The sequence below is a fragment of the Mesocricetus auratus genome, unplaced genomic scaffold (genome assembly GCF_017639785.1).
Source record: "Mesocricetus auratus isolate SY011 unplaced genomic scaffold, BCM_Maur_2.0 Super-Scaffold_100028, whole genome shotgun sequence".
NCBI lineage: Eukaryota > Metazoa > Chordata > Mammalia > Rodentia > Cricetidae > Mesocricetus > Mesocricetus auratus.
Genome location: NW_024429209.1, coordinates 24577290 through 24593829, shown reverse-complemented (window position 1 = coordinate 24593829; position 16540 = coordinate 24577290). Strand labels below are relative to the sequence as shown.

The 16540-nt window shown below is 52.2% G+C and overlaps 1 protein-coding gene across 20 annotated transcripts in view; it reads left to right on the top strand.

The window, feature by feature from the left end:
- The first annotated feature begins 379 nt into the window (after positions 1 to 379).
- Positions 380 to 16540, top strand: part of Kcnq2 (potassium voltage-gated channel subfamily Q member 2) — a 57007-nt gene continuing 40846 nt past the window's right edge. For 10 of the 20 annotated variants that reach the window (XM_013116644.3, XM_013116642.3, XM_013116643.3 and 7 more), the window contains exon 1: positions 381 to 830. In XM_013116644.3, coding sequence (XP_012972098.1) covers positions 535 to 830 — 296 coding nt within the window. In that variant the 5' untranslated portion in view covers positions 381 to 534. Of the gene's footprint in view, positions 831 to 16540 lie in introns of all 20 variants that reach the window. The other 10 variants (XM_005074538.4, XM_005074537.4, XM_005074536.4 and 7 more) reach the window with 3 other exon arrangements.

Sequence of the window (16540 nt, the reverse complement as noted above, 5' to 3'; positions counted from 1 at the left end):
AGAGCTAAGATCCCGGTGGGCTGATCTTTAACTCAGAACTTCATAGTGGCCAATGTCCTCCTTTCCCAAAGGCGTCCACTTCACCCCAGGTCGACTCTGGCCCCACTTTGGGGTTCCCCAGGGAGCTGGAGCTGGGTCACAGAGCTTACTTGTGTAGCTTTGCCCTTCTCAGAGGTGACAGCATTGTTGGACTCCCTGTCAAGGATTGCCAGGCTAAGAGAGTGGGAAGGGTTGCTTGGTGAGGCAGTACACCTGGACCTGTTCTTCTTGCTTGCTCCTGCAATGGCGTCGTAGGGGTTAAGGCAGGCGGGGCGGGGCGGCGGGCGGAGCCCTCACGGAAGCGGGCCAGGCTCCGAGGCGCGCGCGGAGCCTGGTGGCTGCTGCGTCCCCGCGCGCGGCCGGGCCAGGTAGGAACGCGGAGCCGCAGCCGCCTCGGTCATGCGGTTGCCGGACCGGAGGCCTGGGCTGGGGCCCGCGCCACCCCCCGCGCGCCGTCCCCGCTGAGCCCGCGCCCAACTGGGCGCAGCAGGCACCATGGTGCAGAAGTCGCGCAACGGTGGCGTGTACCCCGGCACTAGCGGGGAGAAGAAGCTCAAGGTGGGCTTCGTGGGGCTGGACCCGGGCGCGCCCGACTCCACTCGCGACGGCGCGCTGCTCATCGCCGGCTCCGAGGCCCCCAAGCGCGGCAGCGTTTTGAGCAAGCCGCGCGCGGGCGGTGCGGGAGCCGGGAAGCCCCCGAAGCGCAACGCCTTCTACCGAAAGCTGCAGAATTTCCTCTACAACGTGCTGGAGCGGCCCCGCGGCTGGGCGTTCATTTACCACGCCTACGTGTAAGTGGCCCGCAGTGAGGTGCGCGGTGGGCCGGCGAGACCCTAGCCCGGTCGTGGGTTGATTGCGGGCGCAGCTGCGGTGGACTGAGGGGCCCTGGTATGCGTGTCCGCGCGCGCCTGGGTCGCGTCGTGGGCGTGGGGTTTGGGTCACGGCACTGCAGTCCCTGGTTTGAAGCGAAGGACAGAGACTGGAGAGTGACTTTGGAGATCATATTGGACTCATTTTTTGGGGGGAAGGGGGGTCTTTACATCCGCCTTGCTGGATTGTTCCAGCCCTTCCTCTCCTCCCCCCCCCCGCAGGACGGGATGTGCTGGTGCCCCAGCCCCCCTCAGCCCTAGAGGCCCCTCCCCACGGCCCGCAGCGCGGAACAAAGGGCCGGCGAGGAGAGAGCTAGGCTAGGCTCTAGGTTTGAACTCATCCGCCCCTCTGCACCCATGGATCTCCCCGACAACCAAATAGGGGTGGTGAAGAGGGCTGGCCTCTTCTCATCCATCCTCCTAACCTCTTGCTACCCATCTGAGCTTCCGGGTTGCAGAAATGGGGAGGGGACCTAACATCACATCACCTCAGCCCTGGGCTGAGGGCAGCTGCTTACACCCATCCGTGGAGGCCCATTCTCCTTGTCCTCTATGTTCCAAGCAACCCTTTCGCACCTGATGGCCCCTCTATACATTCCGGGCTCTAAATCCCTAAGTGGGGATCAGCAGTAGGGACCGCTGTTATCCCCCAGCACTGCCAGTTTTGGGCCTGGAAGGTGCTGGTCCTTGTCCCCAAGTCTGGCACTCCTCCTGGGGCAGAGCTGGCAGAGGCAACCCTGCATTCATGAGTATATGAGTGTTCGTGTGTGTGTGTGTGTGTGTGTGTGTGTGTGTGTGTGTGTGTGTGTGGTGTTAGTATGCATAACCTCCCAGTGCAAGGACGTTGGCTCTCCCATTCCAGTGGAACCAGGGACAGAGGAGGAGCACTGAGACTCGGCCATTTTGTATGAAAAGCATTTGGGGATGGGAGTGAGACCCATGTTCAGGAAAAGTCTCTATCAAGGTACCCACCTGTCCTGGCCTTGACAGAGTGTGTGTCCTGTGAGTGGGCCAATGTGTCTGGGAGTGTTCTGTAAGTGATTTAGTTAGGTTCGGGGATGAGGGAAGGTCCATAGAGGGAAATTCTGGGGGCTGCCTGCAGAATGATGTCCTGGGAGTAGCCACAACCTGGTGTGTGTGTGTGTGTGTGTGTGTGTGTGTGTGTGTGTGTGTGTGTGTGTGTGCGCTCCTGGGGGTAGTCCTAATAGAGGTTTCTCCAGATAGGCTGGCCAAGGGGAGCAGAAGGTGGTGTCAGCCCCCCACCCCTTCCAGAGAGGTGAATTTGATTTTCTTCTACCCAGGTGCTGTATTTCTCTCTACTCCAAGGAAGAGTCCATGTGTCTGTCTCTCATGGTCCTTCTGCTGTAGCCACCTTCTCTCTGCCTGTCTTGGGGCCTAAGGGTTTCTACTGTGGCTGGCTTAGATAGCCAGGTCCTGGCCCTAGGTGACTCCTGGGACACAGACAGGATGAGATCCTGTGTCCACAGGGCTGGGCGTGGGTATCCAGGAGTTATCTGGGATTCTTTTTGTTTCTTTTGTTTTTTGTTTGTCTGTAGCTTCCACGGGGCCCTGTCCTGTTCCTGGGTCTGACTTGTTAGCATCTCCATTTCTGATGCCTGCATCCTGTTTCCTAAAACCAGCAGCATCCAGAGCTCAGAGTCCAGTGTGGGAGGCCCTTGTTTTATGGACTCTGTCCTCCTCCCTCCTACATATCCCCAAGTCTGCCCCAGTGCCTCATAGAGTAACCCCTGCCCCTGAAATGTGCCAGACTTTGGTTAGGGTTTAGACCTGTAGCATAAAGGCATCCTGCAGGCCCCTTGGCATCTTTACTTTGTGGCTGGCTCTTGCAGGGAGGTGTCTTGGGATTGGGGTCAGGAGAGAGAGAGAGAGAGAGAGAGAGAGAGAGAGAGAGAGAGAGAGAGAGAGAGAGAGAGAGAGAGAGAGAGAGAGAGAGAGAACATTGAAGACCAGAGAGTTTCTGGTTGCTAACTTGGGGCCAGACACAAGTATCTAGTTTCAGAACCCCTGTTAGCCTTATCTTTTCATCAGTAAGGTGGTAACAGCCACTTCTGGCTCCCTGGACTTTGTAAAGACCAACTGATGTTTTCTAGGCTTGCCTTTTGATCCCATTATGAATGATGACACATCTCTGACTGCCTTTGTTGCTCATGACCCACCCCCTCGGTTTCCAGACATGGAATTCTCCACACTGACCCCTATCTGATTTAGGTAACCCACTGGCTTGAGATTCCTGAGCTTGTGGTCAGCTCTTGCATTGACAGTTGACAGCCACAGAGTGGGCCACTCTGTGTTAGACAGCATTTGGTTAGTTCACTAATTAGTAAAGAAGATGCAGCCCCTCCTGGTATCTGGGGGTGGGAAACAGAGCCAAGGCTCATAGAAGTGAGTCCCTCATCTAAGCAGTGCTGGGTTTTCCTGGGCCATGAAAGCCTGGTTTGTCAGAGGTCCAGTTGTACCAGCCTCTTGGCCAGTCCTGCTGGATCTCCGAAGGTCAGCCACAGTCCAGAGTCATGAGGGAAGTGGCCACCTTCGGTTTGGACCCTGGTGAACATGGTTGATAAGACCCCAGGTCCACAGGGCTCTGCCCTGTTCCTTTTACAAAGTGATGCCACTATGCACTGCTTGTGTGAGATATTTTCAGAAACAGCTCTGCACTCAGCGAGGGCAGTGTGTGTGTGGGGGTCACCCAGGCAGAGACACCGTGGCTTGCCCAGCTCTGTCTCAAAAGTGAACCACAGCAAAGACAAATCTAGGCAGAAAGATGGGAGTATTGTGGGGGGGATCATGTCCATCCGTTGTGCTCAGGAGAGGCGGGTGGTAGCTACAAGTAACTTGGTTCATAGGGAAAAGTTGCTGGGTCATATTGCCCTTACCACATGCTGTCCTTATTGCCTGATGGCTAGAGGAGCTTGATGGGGAAACCGAGGATAAAAATGTTTACCTGTGTAAGCTGAGAGGTGGTCTGCCTTAGAGCTGAGAGTGTAGACAACTTGGTGCTTCCAACATCCAGGCCAGTAGACAGCTAGGAAAAAAAAGGCATTTGAAACAACTAAGTGGAAAACCAAGCCGTGAGGATTTATACTGTAGATTCTGGGCTGGCCCATGGCTCATCTCTTTGGGCTGATCACCAAGGCCCCTCTGTCCACAGTATCCAAGGTATCCCTGTAGGGACCCTAGTAGTTCCAGAGCTGTGGTCAGAGGCTGTCCAACCAGGTGTCACCTCCCGTTTCATAGAAAGAGCAACATCCAGGATCAGGGCCTTGCTCAAGGAAGGGTCTTTGGGTGCTTTGGGCCCAGATAGGCCTCCTTCCCCAGTAGAATGGTGTCTAGGCTGCCTTGTAGCTTTTTCTCATCCCACTTAACTGATTTTTTTTTCTTTTTTGGTTTTTCGAGACAGGGTTTCTCTGTATTGTTTTGGAGGCTGTCCTGGAACTCACTCTGTAGACCAGGCTGGCCTCAAACTCACAGAGATCCACCTGCCTCTGCCTCCTGAGTGCTGGGGATTAAAGGTGTGCACCACTGATGCCCGGCCCACTTAACTGCTTTTAACTCCAAAGCTGGTAAGAGCCCTGGAAGTTGGAGTTGGAAGGCCATATGAGGAGTAGGTACAGGCTTGGTCCTCACCTGAGGCAGATAGGAGAGATGTTCACTTGGGGTCCCAAGGTCTGGTCTCTGACTGTACGGTATGTGGCATTTAGAGGAGAACCCTGATCACTGAATGGCAGCATGTGCTCAGCTTCTCTCCGGGAGCAGGTCTTCCTGCAGCCCCATTGATTGAGATTCAGAAAAAAATCTTATGGAAATTTCCCAAAAGATGGGAATACCTCAGAGAGTTGTGGTTTCCAGGGAAACCTGTGTTTCTTCCCAGGCCTGCTCACCAACCCTCAGCGATGACTTAAACGGCACTGAAGGGATAGAACAATTGCAGTCCCTCTGCCCTGGTTATGTGTAGAGTAAATTTTTAAACACCCTTGCATCTGTAAAGAAACAATGAATTAGCAAGTAGGCAGGGAGCTCTCTGGGTAGTGTTGCAGATGAGAGCAGAGAAACCTCATTCTTACGGACACCAGCATGAGTCAGGCATGCAAAGCCATCTGTAGAGACTCGGAAGGACCCACAGTGTGTCACCAGCCTGAAGAAATTGGACATGGAAAATGCTAGGTGCTGGGAATGCTCCCAGGTGGTGGCCTTGTAGGTAGGAGGCCTTTCTCTGACTCTGAATGTACTTGAGTCTGGAGTACTTTCAAGGAGCCAGGGACAGTATCTGAGAGCAGATGGAACCCAGTGGTAAATGCAGGCCATTTAGTGTCTTCCAGTGAGCAAATACACAAGCTTTCATAGATCCTTGTGATCTTGGCTATGCCACTGACCCCAGGTGAGGTGTTCTGACCCCCTGTTGTTGAGAAGATAGGGCTGGTGTGTTCCTCAGTCTGTTGCAGTGAGAACAGTGAGTTCACCACTTACTGTAGGGTTGAGTCTAGGGAAATGGGCAAGTCCCTAGTACCAAGGGCTCTCTGGAGAACTTTATGGCGTGTACTAACAGCTGGACTAGAGCATACGAGGGCTGAATTGACGTGTGAAAAGATGGAGAAGGGATATGGCCTGTGTGCTGTGCCTTCTGCATCCTTGAAGTTGGATGGAAGGGTTGGCCCTAGCCCTGATCCTGGTCATATCCTTTAAAGGCTAAAGTGGATATTACTGGGCCCCATTTTGGGAGTAAGCTCTGAGCTGGCAGCTGCTGTCCCCTCTAAGGCAAAGTTGATAAGGGAGAATGCTTCTTTTCAGGGACTTTGGCGTGTGCCCCATTTCTTCTAATTACAAATAGTTCTGAGTGAAGCAGACCACCTTGCCACACAACTATCTGTGTGTCCTCTGCCCACCAAGTGTGCATCTTTGTGCTGTAGCTGCTGGAGATGGGGTTGGTAGGGAACTCTTTTTTCTTTTTTCTTTGAGACAGGGCTTCTCTGTGTAGTTTTGTAGACCAGGCTGACCTTGAACTCACAGAGATCCACCTGCCTCTGCCTCCTGAGTTCTGGGATTAAAGGCGTGTGCTGTGCCACCACCGCCCACCTGACAGAGGACTCTTGTTACCCTTTAGGGGTGAAGGATGACAGGGTTGGGACTGAGGGTTCTGATGGTCCTATTTCCCCTGATGAGGTCCAGATTCTGGACTTTGGTTTCCCAGGCCATAATACATGAATGATGTTCCTGGGTGGGTATAGATTTGGGTCACTAGACACAATGTTCACTGGCTTGTGCTGCTGGAGGTTTGGCAAAGTCAGACCTTATCCAGTGGGCGTGGAAGGCTAGGGACTATTGCTGGCCTAGTTGTAGGTAGTGACTTTCAGCCTCCCATTCATCAGCCAATCCTTAGGCAAAGCCTTGGGATACAGTCTGTACCTTGATCTTGGCAAGCTTATTTGGGTCATTGTTTAGCAGGAGACAGGTTTAGAAGGCTTAGGCATGAGTTCTGAGTCTCAGAAGCTTGCCCGATGCTTATCTGCTGGGCCAGCTCCAGGAATACCAACCATTTCCCCCAGAACAGTGTGTTTGTGTGTTTGAGGATGTGTTCCTGTGTGGAGCTGAGTGACATATGTTATGGGACCCTCAGGGTAGGGCATTGAGGGGAGGAATGATTTTTGACTTGAAAAACAGTGTTCCAGTTCTACCAGTAAGCTCCTCAGACTGTAGAGGAACTTCTGTTGTAAGGCCTGCAGACATCTTGTTTATACCCAGATGTGGATGAGTTGGCTTGGCTGGGTCCCCTTTACAGTGAGCACGGTCCTCTGTGTGTGGATGCCTGCCAAGCATGGGCCTTTCCTTTCCACGGCTAAGAACTGAGCTTTGCTTCCAGACAACAATTTGCTGACAGCTCCAGGAGCTCCTTCAAACAGTGCCTCACTCTCAGTGACATACCAGACACCAAGCCATGTTTTGGAGGAGGAAACCCAGCAGCATCCGTCCAACTGCCTAACAACAGCAGGAGCAGTTTAGCCGATCCGAGAGCAAATGCAGGGTGCCGAGTCTGACATGTGACTCTCCAATGATCAGGTTGGCAGTGACTCATGGCTGCCTTGTGCCTGCCCAGCCCTGTACAGCCAGGCCTCCACTGAGGTCTCTGTTCCAAGTGAACTCTTGATTCCTGCTTTCTTGTTGACTTGTCTGTAGTTCTCAGAATCCCAAGTGTGTCCTATGAGCTGTGTGCAGGTGTTGTACTCCGTGTCCATGGTCAAGCGGTAGGTCTTGAGAGCAACCGTATAGTGTGGAGACACGCCATTCCGTTTAGGGCTACTGCCTTGTGCAGGACTGGGGACAACAAGAGTCCTGGCATTCTGCATTCTCTCTTATTGTGTGTGCGCAGGTCTGTGTATGAACGTACGTGTGTGTAGAGGCAGAAAGTTAACCTTAGATGTTCTTACTTAGGAGCTATCCATCTTCCTTTTGTTGTTGTTGTTTTTGTTTATTTTTAGAGACAGGGTTTCTCTGTGTAATAGCCCCAGGCTGGCCTCGAACTCACAGAGATCCACCTGCCTCTGCCTCCCAAGTGTGTGCCACCCCTGCCCTGGCCATCTTGCTTTTTGAGACAGGGTCTTTTACCAGGACTTGGGTCTCACTGATTAGGTTTTCTTTGCCTCCTCAGTGCTGGGATAACAAGTGTTGTACTATCATACCTGCTCCCACTTTTTTTTAATACAAGAACTGATGGCCAAATTCAAGTCCTCATGCTTGCATGTCAAGAGCTTTACCAACTGAGTCATCTCTCTAGCCCTATTTTCATTCTGTTTATCATTCCAGGCACTACCCAAGGCAGGGGGGCTTGGTGGGTGAGGATGAGTGATATTCCAGAGGGATATGCTGAGAAGGCTGTGGGCTCTTGAACTATATAGCAGCTGCTTCCATGCACTCCTGCTGAGCAGGTGGTCTTCGATCTGGGTAAGAGACCCACCCAAGGGGAAGCTCTTGGTATTTCCCCTGGCCATCCCTGGCCCTTTCAGTTGGCTGCTGGGGCTATCAAAGCCTTTGCAGAGGAAGTGAGGACTCTGGGACAGCGGCTTCTCTGCATGGAAAAAGGAGGCAGGATATGTTCCAGACACACCCCTGGTTGTCTTTGGGCTCTGCTGGCTATCCGGCTGGAACAGAATTAGGTCTTCAATTTCCCTTTTGATATTAGGAATAGTTGTATGGATGCCCAGCAGAGACGTTATTCTAGAATGTTCTAAATGGGAGTTGCTTGGAAACTGTCTGCACAGATTCCTTGATGATCTCACGGGTGTCAGCCTCTTCCAAGGTGGCGTCCCTGGAAATCCTTCCTTCCTCTAAGTAGAGGGGCTGTCCTGACTCCAGGTTCTGCCTGGTTCCTGGCCCCTTCCATCCAAGAGCCATCAGCTTTGTCCTGTGCTGGAGACTTTCCTGCTTTGACTTGGAAAGACGCTGGTTGGTGGGTATGAGGCAAGGGCGAGCTTCTTCATGAGTCTCAGTTTTGGGAAGCAGGGTAGAAATGAAAGCATTTGCAAACCCTGTTCAGAAGAGGCTGTGCAGAGGGATATTGCAGTGAGTGTAGGTTCTGGGCCAGATGCAATGGAGCTGTGTGTTGCCTGCAGGAGGTGCATTAAGGGCCTCTGGAGCACCAGGACTGGGTGGGAGGCTATTTGAATGCTCTATTTTTGTCTGGTTATTTTTTTTTAACTCCATTCACATGTGCGGTGTATCCTGACCATACCCACTCCTGTTCTCCCTGTTCCCCTCCCCAACTGTCTTCTCTACGTCATGTCCCTCCCTTTTTAAAAATCTTGTTTTATATCTTGTTTATAAGAAGTTTTGAGAGACGTTCTTACCACGTAACCCTGGCCTGCCTGGAATTTGATATGTAGACCAGGCTGGACTCAAACTCACAGAGATCTTCCCGCCGGTACCTCCCCAGTGCTAGGATTAAAAGGCGCACACCACCACACTTGGCTATTTTACTTTTTATAACCACTGAATACAATTAGTAAGGCCTTTGACACATGCATGTGGGGTTACCCTACCACCTGCCACCTTCCTAAGAAAGGTGACTCTCCATCCCACAGCAGCCATCAGCTGTCAATAGCTCCCTAGCTATAGGGGTGACTCTCCTCTCCTCTTTGCGCTGGAATTACTAACTGGCTTGAACTTGTGCAAGTGTTGTATAGATAAACACAGATGCTGTGAGCTCCTGTGTGCAACATCCATGTCATGTCCAGAGGACATCTCATAGTATTCCTCCCACTCTTCCTGCTCTACCTTCTTCTGGTTTCTCTTCCTTGGTGTTCCTTGAGCATTGGTGTGTGTGTGTGTGTGTGTGTGTGTGTGTGTGTGTGTGTGTGTGTGTATGGGTAGTTATTAGGACCAGCTTGTGGGGGAGCGTCTCTCACCCTTCTTAGCCCCTTCTTTCCAGGATGGGCACAATTCACATGAACCACACACACAGAAGATGTGCCAATGTGTGTGTGGGAAAAAACCTGGGGATTTATGAGGTCATTTGCAGTGCAGTGATTCTCCAGGCTGGTCTTCTCTCTGGTCAGCTGTGTCTTCCAGCTTCTCCTCTCTTCTGGGGATGTTGTATAGGTGAATTCCCAGGGAATTCTGTAGGCCACCATGGAATCTGTAACGGCCTTGTGCTCGCCACGTTTACTGTGCCAGCCCTGGCATTTTCCTGTGCTGAGTGTGAGGGAGGTGCCAAAGCCCCACTCAAAGCCCATTGCCTGAGCACATCCTAACACCTGTGAAGGGTTCCTTGTTGATGGAAATGAAGGACAGAGCTGAGATTTTGTCTCTGCTAACATTGCTTCTGCGAGGCTCCTGGATTCTTAACACACACACACACACACACACACACACACACACACACACACACGGGCTGTAAGAGATACTGCAAGAAGCTTTTGACTACTGTGAAAATGTTCTCATCCAAAACAGTGTTTCTCCTCAGGCTAGATAGACAGATTTGATGCTTGCTGTTCATTACATTTGTAGAAAGCCTCTGGTGGGAGACAGCATGTGGAGCAAGGCAAGGGTCTGGAACCATTCTTGTTACCCCTTCTAATCAGGTGGCCAGCACAGAGGAGGGGCTGCTACACTTGGGGAGGAGGTGGGAGTTTCTGTATCCCTGGAATTGGGAAGGGACAGGGGGAAATGGCCCTGAGGTGCTGACCATGGTCCTGGATTCAAAGCACACAGTGTTATTTCCTTGTGGCTCCATGGTGTCATTGCTATTCCTGCCTCCCCTCAAAATGAAGCTTAGCTTACAGGTGTTAGCCTTGGAAGGGGCAAGAGCTGGGAGGGGGTGATTTCTAGAGGGTGCCAGGGACTATAGACAAAGACACAGGGAGGTTCCCTTCTTCCCGGGTCAGCATGAGAAAGCCTTCTCCATAATGGCGCTCCGTGACACCTTGTTGAATTAGTCAAGTGCTGAATTCTAGCGTGGAGAAGGAACTGCGTGGGCAGACAGCTCTGGAGGCTCTGGTATGACCAGCTTGCTTCGTCTCTCACAGAAGCACTTGGTTTGGGGATGTTATTTGTTTTTTTTATTATTATTATATGCCCAATGTAGGAAACTGGGAAACAAGGTGTGTAGAGATTTCCCAGCTCTGCTTTTCTATGAGTTTGTAGAACAGAATGAGACCTGGGATCTGGTTTCTGCCCTGTGTTCACACCACACTGGTGTGTCTTCTCCTATGGACTGCTGCCCCTCCATCTAATTCACTCCGGGACACCCAGGTTAGGATGGATGGTGTCTGAGTCAGTGTCCTGTATACCTGTATGTCTAGACATGCCTTTGGCCACAGGTATGTCCTGTCCAGGTGGGTTGTTTCTGCAGGCTATGCTTCTGCCTGTGGCCATGTCCTTTGCTCTGCTTGCTTGGATCACTAAGAAGACTGGTGAGGAGAAAGGGAGGCTTGGGGATGGCCCAGGAGAGGCTAATGTCAGGACAAGATTCTATCTGAGGTTTCAGATCTCCATCGCTGGAGCTGGGCACATTTATGAGAGAACATATTCAGCCATGGTAAGGAATCGACGCTGTAGGCTGTGGGGCCAGCCCAGGAGCACAGCTGGGGCAGGAGGCAGGACATGACTGTCTACCAAACTTAGGATAGTGGATGGGGAGGCCTGTGAGGTACTCTGTCAGGGGAGCCATTGTTGGGGTACTTGTTGCTGGAGCTTCCTGCAGCTGTTTGGCCCCAAATAAACACACAAGGCTTATATTAATTATAATACTGTTGACCCGTGGCTAGGGCTTCTTATGGGCTACCTCTGTCTTAATTATTAACCCATTTCTATCAATCTGTGTATTGCCACGAGGCTGTGGCTTACCCCGGTAATGCCTGGTACAGTGTTACTCCTCCGACAGCATGGTGACTCCGGTGGGCTCCTTCCTACCTTTCCCAGAATTCTCCTCGTCTCCTAGTCCCGTCTCTCTTCCTGCCTCATTGGCCGAACAGCGTCTTATTCATCAACCAATAAGAGAAACATATACAGAAGGACATCCCCCCATCAGGTACCCTTAGCACCTGATGGGCTGCCTGAGCCATGAAAGATAATGGAGATTCACATTCATGAGGGGTTAAGATTCCATGGTGATCTTTCACCCCAGCAGCGAGGGAGAAATGCCCCTCTCATGAGGGCTTCTATATGCTACTTCTAGCCCTCAAAGCTGCAAGGTGGAGCCTATAGGGGGAGGAGCCCTGGTTAAGTTCAGTATCTTTGTTGAGCATTGAATGTCAGGGAATAGCAGATATGGGAGAAGTGCCTGGGCATGGGAGGGTGGGGGGACTGTTACTGACCAAGGACAGCATCATTTCAACATTTCAATAGAAAAGGTGATGCCCAGTCCATAGTTGTTGAGGTCTTTACATGATCTGGGAAAACGATACATATGATATACGTATTCAAGCCTTCCCAGAGAGACTGGGCTGGCCTTGCCCCAGAGGCCTCTCAGAGAGCACCCTTCATCTTTATCTCCATCTTCAGGATGGCCCCATGGAGCCCAGTGCTCATGGGCTTGAGAGTCTTTGGTACAGTACATGCAGGCTGTCCTCTTGCAAAGAGACACTAAGCACAGAGGAAGCATTTCTTGGAGCACGGAGTTAACCACTCTGGAGAAATAGTTTACTCTGCCAAGGAGTTGTTTGCCTGCTATCTTTTTAAAATTGAGATGAAATCCTCCATGCATAACCCTTACCATTTGTGGGTGAATAAATCAGTTTGTGTAATTATTGTGTGACTGTCAGTGCTCTATAGTGTTAAGGGCACCCATCTGTATGGGCAGTTCCCCACAGTGCCCCTTCCCATGTCGTGGTGCTCACTGATGTCTTCCCGTATGTGACAAATTTGTTCTTGACATTTCTTACAAGTGGGATCATCCTATTCCCCGTGTCCAATGCTTTTCCCTGTGTGTGGTTACTTCTGAGTGCCCGAGCTGTAGGGTGGTGGAGCCTTACTTCTCTCTGTGGGTTTCTGGGATCCTCTGTCTGCTGATGGATGTGTGGATTATCTCTGCCATTAGGCTATGCAAGGCCAGCTGCCATAAGGTAGGTGCTAATTTGTGGGATGCATATATAATTTCTCTGGGGACACAGCTTTGTCTGTGGTGAGCTGTTTTGCTCTATGCCAGGCTTGGGGTGGCCAGGGTCTTGGTGCAGACCCTACCTCATCTGTTCCCAGACCTATACAGGCTCCTTGGCTGCGCTTGTGAACAGCACAAAGAACCCCCACAAAGAACATGTGTGACAGGGACAAGTGAGTGTTCTCGAGTTGGGGGCCCAGTAGGGTCAGGGCAGGATCCCACTAGTCAGAACATATGGCCCGTGTGCAGGTATGGGCTTGGCGCCGCCCTGGGCATTGGGAAGGGCAGAACAGATGAGGCTGTGTCCTCAGTGAAAGTGAACTTGCCTGAGGAAGGAGAGTCTGAAGAAAAGATGGCTCTGGGTTTTGCGAGTAGAGGGAAACTCCAGGTATCAAAAGGAGGTGTGCAAAGACCCCGATGAATGGGAATGCCATGGCAAGGCTGAGTAAGGGAAATTGTTGTTGGGAGAACCAGGTATGGTCAGGATCTTAGGACCCTGGGGCCGTATAGAGCTGTGAGCAGGGCTCACGCACATGGTCAGCCATTTCCACCACAGCCCTCTGGCTGCTCCTAGGATTGAGATGGGACAGGTTTCCCCGTGGTGTCAGGGGGGTGCACAATTGGCTGGAGTGTGGGCTATAGTGGAGGGAAGGGCTGAGATAAGCTCCTGGGAAGTGGTAAAGGATGCTAGGTTGGGGGTAGTGGTGGCTGTAAGCCTTCAGTAGGGCTATCTTCTTGGATGATTCAACAGGCAGGGATGCAGGGTGCAGACCTGGGACAGCCCTACCCGAGTACACTGAGCTCTGGTCAGCACCCACAATGACTAATGGGAGCAAATTAACCAACCGGGAACTTCAGCCTCTAGGGATCTCATGTAAGAGGTGCCAGGTCATGAGCTGGCGCCTGGGAAGGGCTCTCCCTTGCTGAGCTGGCAGGTTCCTGCCAAGCTGAGCCCTCTGTGGTCCTCAGCTGTGCGCCTGTAGCAGATAACTGGTTTTTCTGGGGAGGCCCCATGGTGTCTATAGAAGCGACTGAGGCTGGAGTCCTTGGGAGTCTTGGGCTTCTGATGCGGTGAATAACTAGAGAGCAATGTGTGGAGGTGGGTCAGGAATGGCGGAAGCACCTGACCTCTGGATCACCCCCATCCTTGAGATAACCAGGGTCAGTAGGGGTGAGGGGTCCCTTGAGAATACTTTCTGACCTTGGTGTTTGGAGATGAGGGACAGGATTGGGACTAGATAAGGCTGATTATGGAGGCCTCAAAATGAGTGAGTGAGCAGCTGAGCCTCTGAGAACCAGGGGCTTCTTGAGCTATGGTCTCTCTCTGTGTGGGGGGGGCGCTAAGGCACTTTCTGAGCATCTGGTGTGTACTGGGCCTTGTCTGACTCTCCTGGGCCACTTACTCTCATCCCCATTGGACCTTACGCTCTAGTAGGTGATTCTGGGTTGGGTAGATGGGCTTTGGCATGACGCACAGGCTGGTACTACCCAAGGGTAGGGCAGCATGAGGCTAGGACTCATTCCAGCAGAGAGGTCCTTGTATGGAGTGTGGCCTCTGTCCTATCCAAGCCCAGGGGATAAATAACTGTGTGTGATTTTTTTTTTACTAGAAGCAGCCATCAGCATCCCAGCTCTGCTTTACTTCTGACATCGGAGGAGGCAGTAGGTCCTGGCAGCAGAGCAGTTTATTAGGGGGAGAAATTAGATTCCAGGTTACAGCGATAGCTGTGCCTAATGGACGAGGCGGCGGGAGGTCCTTGGGGAGTCATGTGCGATCTGCACCAGAGGGGATGTGTGTGGCCTCACTGTAGTTGCCCTCCTCGGGCCTTACAGTACTCCAGCCCCCAAAGGTGGGAAGGCCCAACGTTATGGGAATGGGGATTATCCTGATGGTGCAGGCCCTGTGTGAGCATACAAGCCTCTTCTACGGAGAGGGTTCCCGTACAGGGTAGCTTTGTCTGCTCTAGTTGGATACCATGTGGGCCATGGAAGTGACTTGGGAGCCTCTGTTTTTTTTTTCCCCATTTGTAAGTGGGGACAAGAGCGTTGCCTGCCTTTAGGGTCATCGCACACCTGGCATGAAGCATGCAAGTGGAGACTTTCGGCTCATGGATCCAGCTCTCAGTCGTAGTCTAAGAGTTGTGAGCAGGGCTGGGGATCTGGGATAACTTATCTTCCTCTACTGTCCGGATGTTAGATTTTTTTCTTCTTCCTAGTTGCTAAACGTGCAATGGGAAAGTGGCCTCCTTGAGTCAGCTTTTGAGTCAGGAGCTGGGATAGAGTATATTCTCAGGGTCTGGCAGAGGGATAGCCAGTGTGTGAGGCAGCATTGAAGGGAATGGCAGCACCTTTGTTGTTTTTCCAGAAGAGAAAGATTCCCTGTTATAAGACTGAGGGGGCAGGAGGAGGAGAAAGGAGGAGGAGGAGAGTGTTTCCCTGGGGTGGCAGCCTTCCTAGTGTGCAGAGATCCACGCGTAGGATGCCTACACATCCAAATCTGTGCCCACAGCATCTCAGCATATGCTGGCACCAGCTATTGCTGACGGCTGTGAGGTTTCTGGGCCTGACTGAGGGCCCTTTGGCCCTGCATTTCTGCCCCCCCCCCCACCTTTGCTCCCTGCCTGTCTCTACTTCTTTGTCTCATGGTTCAAGTGACCATGCTCTGCCCAGAGTTGAGTAGTCCCTCCCATAAATTCCTTTTTGCTGCTGCACAATGACAGCTTGACTTTAATTCTCCCAGTGGTTCCTTGTGATTTGGGCCTGGACGTGTCTCTAGATACAAAACAGTTTCGTGCAAACTCCATCTCTAGGTGGCTTTCCCCATGCTAGGGTGGGTTGCCAAGGGCTGTCTGAGGTCCCTGCCTTATTCCTTTCTGGCTCTCGGAATCTGGGGCTGGGGACCAGCTGCTCGTGATGCTGGTCTCCTTGGCAACTGCTGTCAGGGAAGCCTCCTGAAGTTGAATCTATTATCATAATTAGCCCGAAACCCCTTGTGTTGTAATTCTGGGCTGCAGAAAAACCAGCCCTCTTCCTGACCCAGGCCTCTTGTCCTGTCAGAGTCTCCAGGCTTAGCAATAGCTGGACTACAGACTGTGATGAGTCTCTCCTCATCCAAGGCTCCTTACCTTGGTTTGCGGGTGCTGTGGTGAGGTGTGGCCAAGCCTCAGAGGCTTTCTCAGGGCCTGGAGCCCCCTCCCAAAAAAACTGCTTCTCCTATGTCCCCTCCCCCCCACTGCCAATCCCATCTGGTTGAGGACAATACTAAATTCCAAGTCTGAATGTTTTGTTACAGGGCAATTCCTTTGATGGCCAATCCCCTCTGAACACTGGTGTTCATGCTGGCTGAATACTTCCAGGGTCTCCGTCTTCTCCCAGAGTGGAAGGAAAGTTATACTTGGCTCCCTATTGCAGTTTCTGTGAGTGTCACACAGCATAGCAGGGCGGGAGAGAAGGGAGGGAATGGACTTTCCCAAGTCACAATTTCTGCCTGTGGTTGAACAGTCATTGGCACATGATGGCTTAGCCTGGAGGAGGCTGGTTTTGTGCAGGGGGCATGTCTGAGGGAGACCTCCATTGTTCTCTTGCTGTTTCTTCCCGTGCTGAGGCTTGAGCCTGGGATCCTGTGAAGTGCCTACATCATGGAGGCTAGAGACTAGTGGGGAATCCATTACCGCTCCTAAGAATAGAAGGTAGGAAGTGTTAGAGCCCCACCAGCCTTCTGGAGCCACAGTGACCCTCCTCATCTCTAAAGTGGGCATGAGTGTGGGATGTGTTGGGTCTGGTACGTGCTGGTCAGGACAGTTGCCAGTCACTGAGGTGCTTACAGATGGATGAGGTTACACGTGTCTAGGCAGTTGTCTTGGGCCTGGAGACATGGCTAGGCTAGGTGCACTCTTCTTGGAGGCTTCCTGCCTGGGGAGGAAGCTTGGTCACACAGCCTGAGCTCCTTCCTGTCTCTGAGCCTCCAAGAGCGGCGTGGGCGCTACTCTTCCTGCGTGTCCCTTGCAGCCTCCCCTGCACCAGCCTT